We start from the raw sequence: 6,879 nt of genomic DNA, 5'->3' as shown, positions 1-6,879 counted from the left end.
CCCGTCGCCAGCCCTGCATGCCTGGCACTCTCCCCTGTTGCTGGACCCATCTCTTTCTCCCCCACTCTGTCTCATACACTCATCTGTCCACCTCAAGGGGTCCCCATGCCTTGTTCAAGTGAACACACTGGCTACGAATCACCAGGACTGCGTGTTTCCCATCTGGGTCTCCTGACCTGGAGGCTGAGAGAGAGAGAGATTTCCCCTATTTCCGCCTACCAGCCCCCTTTTATGGTTGGGGACTGAAGGAGAGGAGAGGAGACGAGACGTTTTCCACAGGGCCGGACAGCGAGAACAGGACTGGAGCCTCCAGAGCAGGAGAGAGATGAAGGCAGAGGGGAGCTATGCCCTGAAGTGAGGTCTCCCAGGTGGCGTGTTAGACCTAGAGAAGTAGCACTAAGACGTGTTCACAAGTCTCCGCTCCGCCACTGTTTTGGGGTTTTCTGTTTGTCTGTTTTTAAGTCAGGGTCTCGCTCTGTCATCCAGGCTAGAATGCGGCAACACGATCATGGCTCGACACAGCCTCGACCTCCTGGGCTCTGTTGAGCCTCCTGCCTCAGTTTCCCTCCTGCCCCAAATAGCTGGGACTACAGGCACATACCACCACACCTGGATCAGTTTTTTGAGTTTTTAGTAGAGATAGGGTCTCACTATGTTGCCTAGGCTGGACTCGACCTCCTGGGCTCGAGCAATCCTCCCACCTTGGCCTCCCAAAGTTCTGGGATTACAGACCTGAGCCATCATGCCCAGTCCCCTCTCCTCCTTTGTTTCTCTCTGTCCTTGGGTTGTCCTTGGTGATTTTGTATCGCTGTCCTGTCTTTGTCTTCATGGAGGCTGACATTTTGGGTGGAGCTGGCCCCTACCCACTGGTGGCTTCCCCCGTCTCTCCACCCCACTGCTTCCTAGAGACCCTCTCCCATCTTTCACCCCAGCCCTAGCCTGGTGCTACCTCGGGATGCTGCTGGAGAGGAAGGACACCTTCTCCACCACCCCCATGGGCGTCCACGACTGCGGGTACTCGGGAACCCACCCTCTGGACTGCTTTGGCAAGGTGCGTGCCCGTAGCCACACCTGCCCACCAAGCTGGCGAGGAGCCAGGGCCCGGCCTCTCCTTCCAGAATCCACTTCCCTGGGCATCATCCCCCACCGAGTGGCCCCCCCAGGAAGTACACTTCCTCTAGACCTGTCTTTCCATCCTCTTCATTCGGAACAAAAGTGCTCCCTCATCGCCGTTGCTCTTCGTCCAAGACTGAGTCCCTCCTCACACCCAATCTGGCACAAGCTCATTCCTCCAGCCTTGAAATAGACCCTCGGGCTCCTTCCCTTGAGGCCTTTGTTATTATTCCCTCTGCTGGGAGTTTTCTCCCTGCCCAACCCCAATGGTGCCTCCCCGGGGCTTTCTGCTCCTGGGCCTTCCTGCTCAGTGGAAAGAAGGTGGGTTTAGTGGGGTCTCCTGGCCAGCTCTGCCTGCAGGCCATGAGACCCTAAGGCAAGTCACTTAGAACAGGTAGCAGTCCATAACAACAGCAGGGTAGGTGACGGGACCCAGGTGGAAGGCTTTGCTGGACAAAACTAGTGACCGTGGCAGTGAGCCAGCCTCTCAGGGGTCAGGTGCCAGCGGGTTGTGTCCCAAAGTGTTGGGTTCCGTGACATGATGGAACTTCCTGGTAGGTGGATAAGTACGCCGTGGTGATGTGGTTCCATCCAGACACCAGGTTCCTGTGGTTCTGGCACTGCTCAGCCAGGTCTGGTAAACCAAGCAAGTGGTTTCTCTCGCCCTCCTCCCTTCCCTAGGCCATCGAGATTGCCAAAGACCAGCCTCTCATCCTGAATCATCTGGCCAGAATCTTCCACTTTCTGGGAAAGCAGGATATGGCCATTGGAACCTGCAACATGGCCCTGGACATCGTGCGAGACCCGGAGCTCAACTGGCAGGCATACTGCACAAGGGCCAAGGTGGGTCAGCCGGCAGCCCCAGCTCATGTTGCCATTGGGAGCCAGTCGACAAGGCCAAGACCCTGCTGTCAGGGGCCTGGGGTCATGGAGCCTTCATGGTGGAAGGCACCTCAAGGGGCATCGAGAAACAGTTGTGTTCTGGAAGGCTCTGAGTGAAAGAGTGAAGAAGCCTCTGCCCTTGAGGCCTGGTCAGGGAGCTGCCACCTCTTCTGGATGAGCTCGGGTGGAGTCACTCTGAGCTGAAATCCGGCCCCTCCAGCTATGGCTGTGGGACTGGCAGCAAGCCACTGACCCCTGCACACCTCAGTTGCCAGGTCTCTATGATACTGGTAATGACTACTATCGGCCGGCTCGGTGGCTCAGCCTGTCATCCCAGCACTTTGGGAGGCCGAGGCGAGTGGATTGCCTGAGCCCACAGGTAAGAGACCAGCCCGGGCAACTCGGCAAGACCTCATCTCTGCAATAAATAAAACAAAATTAGCCGAGCATGGTAGCGTGCACCTGTAGTTCCGGCTACTTGGAAGGCTGAGGCGGAAGGATTGCTGGAGCAGGTTGATGCTGGGGTGGCTGTGAGCGTGCCACTGTACTCCAGCCTGGGCGATGGAGTGAGACTCCAACTCAAAAAGAGAAAAAAAAGACTACTACTGCAAAAAGTTGTCAGAAGACTCAATGAGGTAGAATCTAAAGAAAACACAGTATCTTGAAGTATGGGAGATGCTTTTAAGAGAGTAGAGGGCCAGGCGTGATGGCTCACACCTGTAATCCCAGCACTTTGGGAGGCTGAGATGGGAGGATTGCTTGAATTCAGGAGTTTGAGACCAGCCTGGTCAACACAGCATGACCTCATCTCTACAAAAAAAACTAGCCAAATGTGGAGGTGCACACCTGTCATCCCAGCTACTTGGGAGTCTGAGGCAAAAGGATCGCCTGAGTCTAGAAGGTCAAGGCTGAGGTGAGCCATAATCAATGCCACAGCACTCCAACTTGAGCAACAGAGGGAAACCCTGACTTAAAAAAAAGAAAAGAGAGAGAGAGAGAGAGAGAGAGAGAGGAAGTTTAACGTAGCGGCTCAGTACTCTGGCTCTGAAAGACAGCCTTGGTTCAAATCCCACATCACCGCTTACATGCTTTGGGACCTTTGGCAAAATACTCTTGCCCAAATTCTGAGCTTCAGTTTCTTCATCTGTAGACTGAAGATGACTGCACCTGCCTCATAGAGTCACTATGAGAATTAAATTAGATTCTGTATATAACTCTCAGCGTCAAGTACATGGTGAGAGCTCATAATGATTAACTGCTATTATTAAGTATGTTTGTAACGGACTTGGTGTCTCTTGAGGCTGCAGTCATTCAGCTGGTTACACACCTAGTGAGAGCCGCCTCCCAGCCGCTTTCCCCACTGCTCCCAGATCTGCCCTCGGGAACCCCTGAGAGCCCTTTCACGTGACCTGACAGCAAACCTGACCCCAATCTTGGTCTCCAGCAAGGGCAAGGCAGGAGTGAAATTCCTTCACTGTCACTGATGTGGTTATTATTATGGATAATAATGATATTAACCATAATGGTAAACAGTACGATATTTCTCTAAAACTCCACCTTTCACCAAGCGCTGTCATGTCCATGGTCTGATTTAAGCCTTGCAAGATTCCTGTGGGAGAGGCCAGACTCGGGCCATTCTACAAATGAGGCCACAGAGGCAGTGAACTTCCCCGAGGAAGTACATTCAATTATCGAAAGCGCCATCCTTACTCTCCTCACTCCATCACTGTCTGGTGTCTTATGCTCCCGGCATCCCTGTAGCTCCAAAGGTCACTCTAACTACTAAGATGACCAGAGGAGCACCAGGATGGCAGGGAAGAGACGGTGAGGAGGAAGGGGCGGAAAGACACTCACACAACCTGTGTAACAGCCTCTATCCACGCGGGCCCGGCCCCAGCCTCAGCCCCATCATCTCTCTGCCCGCTTTCCTCTGCTCTTACCTCACTTACCATCTCCAACCTCACTGGCGTGGGCCTCTGCCAAGAATATTCTTCTTTCTCCCAAATATCTGACTGGCTTCCTCCCTCGCTTCCTACAGGTCTTGACAAAAAAAAAAAAAAAAAGGCAGCTTCTAGTGGCCATCTCATTGAAAATGTCAAAGTCTCATCAACATTTTATGTCTTCCTTTCTTGCCTTACCTTTTTTTTTTCTTTTGAGTCAGGGGTCTCACTTTGTTGCCCAAGCTGGAGAGCAGTGGCATGATCACAACACACCACAGCCTCGACCTTCTGGGCTCAGGCGATCCTTCCACCTCAAACTCCCAAGTAGCTGGGACTATAGGCGCACATCACCACGCCTGGCTAATTGGTTTATTTTTTATTTTTGTAGAGATGAGGTCTCACCATGTTGCCCAGGCTGGTCTCAAACTCCTGGGCGCAAGCCATACTCTGCCTGGGCCTCCCAAAGTGCTGGGATTGCAAGTGTGAGCCACTGTGTCCAGCCATAATCACTTATTTATCATGTTAATTGTCTCTCTCTCCTATTGACATACAAGTTCCATGAAGGCAGGGATTTTTGTCGTTTGCACTCTACTGTATTCCAAGTGCCTGGAACAGTACCTGCAGGAGGCACTTGATGAATATTTGCTGGATGAATGAATGAATGAGCACCTACCATATGCTAGGTCATGCCTAGAATACATTCTCTCAATCGTGGTATGTCCATTCACAGTCACAACTGAAAAAAAAAATCATGGTAATTCCCCAAGAAAGAAACCAGTGTACTAATTTTTCAGATGTAGAGAATGAATGGATGAATATTCATGAGGTTGTGCAACTTCCTCCAGGTCACTGGCTAATAGCCAGGGACAGGGGAGGGGGGAGGACTGGAATTCAACCCCTGTCCAGCTGATTCCAAAGTCAGAGATTCACCTCCCCTCCCCTCCCCCACCATGCTGTCTAATAACCAGGGCCCTTCTGACGGCTATCAAGCATTAAAACCTTCAGCAACAATGACCCCCTGTTCCTTACTTCTCCTGCCCATCCCTGCCCCTCCTCTCCCGAACTGCTAGAACTTTTACATGCTCCAAGTTGAGGGAAAAATAGAGGAGGTGGGGAAAGCAAGGGTCTGGAAAACTTGATGCTTATCAGCTGGGGTCACCTACCCTTCTTCCCAAGCTGACTATTGACGGACCCCACAAAACTGATGCTGCCATCCTATCTAAAAGAACCTCCCAGCCACCTCTGTCCTATAGCCTGTTCATTTTGTCATAACACTTACCACTTGAGATGGTGCTGTACGTTTGTTGTATATAGTCACCGCCCCTACTAGAATGTTGCGTTCTGCCAGGGCAGGGACCTAATCTAGCTTGTCACCATGGCACCTCCAGTACGTAGCACAGGCCTGGCACATGTGGGCACTCAATAAAGATGTGTTGAATGAATGAAGAGCTCTTACTTCATCCAAGCCCCTTATTGCACAGACAGGGAAACTAAGGCCCAGAAAGTGGGAGCAATTAGCTGGTACAAAACTTGGACCGAGGGTCCCAGGTCCCAGCCTCAGGAGCTCTCCACAGCACCAACAAATCTCCCTGGTTGCTGCTGAGAAAAAGACTGGCTTCACTGAGGGCAGGAAGGAGGGCGGAGGTCCCTGCTTCCATCATCTTTCCTGAGCTGACTCTGTTTGCAGATCCACATCAGAGCCTACCTGCATGACCTGGAACGGGCCAAGATGGGGCTCGGGGGCATGCCCGACAGGAACCACCTGGCCTGCGCCAAGGCTGACCTCGAGGAAGTGGTCAAGGTGTGCCCAGGCCTCAAGACCTACCTGGACATTAGCCAGGTAAGGCAGCCTCTTGGCTTGGTTGGCCAGTGGCTTAACAAGAACCTATTTACCCATGGCCAGGCTAGGCCTGGGTACTGAGGATGCACAGAGGAGGAAGGGGCACCCCCCTGTCCTGTCCTGCTAACAGTACCCACCTTCTCCAGCTGTGGTAAGGATTAAATAAGATAATGTGTGTACAGCGTTTAGAACAGGGCCTGGCTCTTTCTTTGTTTTGGTGTGGGGGGGTTGAGTTGGAGTCTCACTCCGTCGTCCAGGCTGGAATGCAGTGGCATGCTCACAGCCACCCCAGCATCAACCTGCTGGGCTCAGGCAAACCTTCTGCCTTAGCTTTCCAAGTAGCTGGAAATACAGGCACGTGCTACACGCCTGGCTAACTTTTTTTAAAACTTATTGTTGAGATGAGGGTTCACCAAGTTTCCCAGGCTGGTCTCGAACCCATGGGCTCAGGCAATCCTCTCACCTCGGCCTCCCAAAGTGCTGGCATTACAGCCTTGAGCCACAGGGCCTGGCTCTTTCTAAGCACTTACTTGGATGAAGTAAGAGCGCCTCATTCATTCATAAAGTGTGGACCGTTATTCTTTGTCTAGTAGACTTTTATTCCCCATCTGTGCTCAGAGAATGATTACCAGGAGGTGGCTACACCATAATTTTACATAGGAGAAAAATGAGGTACAGAGATCGACTCACTCGAGGTTATGTGGATAATATGAGCAGGGGCTGGAACTGGAATCCGAGCACTCTTTTTTCCTAAGGGGCAGGAATAAAATGTGTGATGCATACTGTCAGCGGAGGGAGGGTGAGGATGAATGAATGCACGGCCTCTCCTTAAGAGTGGGTGTGGGGAGGGAACGAGCAGCAGGAGGGCTCACCCGCCGCCCCCGCCCCAGGTCTACTACTACATGGGCGTGGACGCGGTGCAGGAGCTGCTGGCGGTGGACGAGGCGGCGCTGGACCAGGCGCTGGTCTTCCTGGCCAAGGCCGGCGAGTCGGAGCTGGGCGCCACGCTGCCCGAGCTGCAGCTGCTGCGGGGCAAGTGCCTGCGCATCAAGGGCGAGGAGGCCAACGCGGCGGCCTGCTTCAAGCGCGCCGTGGAGCTGGACG

General features: G+C 52.9%; 1 protein-coding gene across 1 annotated transcript in view; it reads left to right on the top strand.

The window, feature by feature from the left end:
- The window catches only part of TTC22 (tetratricopeptide repeat domain 22), a gene marked incomplete at its 3' end in the record, with an annotated part of 13,331 nt that extends 6,453 nt beyond the window's left edge, over nt 1-6,878 (top strand). The window contains exons 5-9 of the mRNA XM_008067818.1: nt 223-280; nt 890-1,051; nt 1,795-1,956; nt 5,623-5,775; nt 6,666-6,878. Of these exons, the coding sequence (XP_008066009.1) occupies nt 223-280; nt 890-1,051; nt 1,795-1,956; nt 5,623-5,775; nt 6,666-6,878 (748 nt within the window). The remainder of the gene's footprint in view (nt 1-222; nt 281-889; nt 1,052-1,794; nt 1,957-5,622; nt 5,776-6,665) is intronic.
- Nucleotide 6,879: the final 1 nt, after the last annotated feature.

This window comes from Carlito syrichta, unplaced genomic scaffold (genome assembly GCF_000164805.1).
Source record: "Carlito syrichta isolate Samal-C Ts95f unplaced genomic scaffold, Tarsius_syrichta-2.0.1 Scaffold309778, whole genome shotgun sequence".
Classification (NCBI taxonomy): domain Eukaryota; kingdom Metazoa; phylum Chordata; class Mammalia; order Primates; family Tarsiidae; genus Carlito; species Carlito syrichta.
Note: the sequence above shows the minus strand (reverse complement) of the source record. Positions and strands in the feature narration are given on the sequence as shown.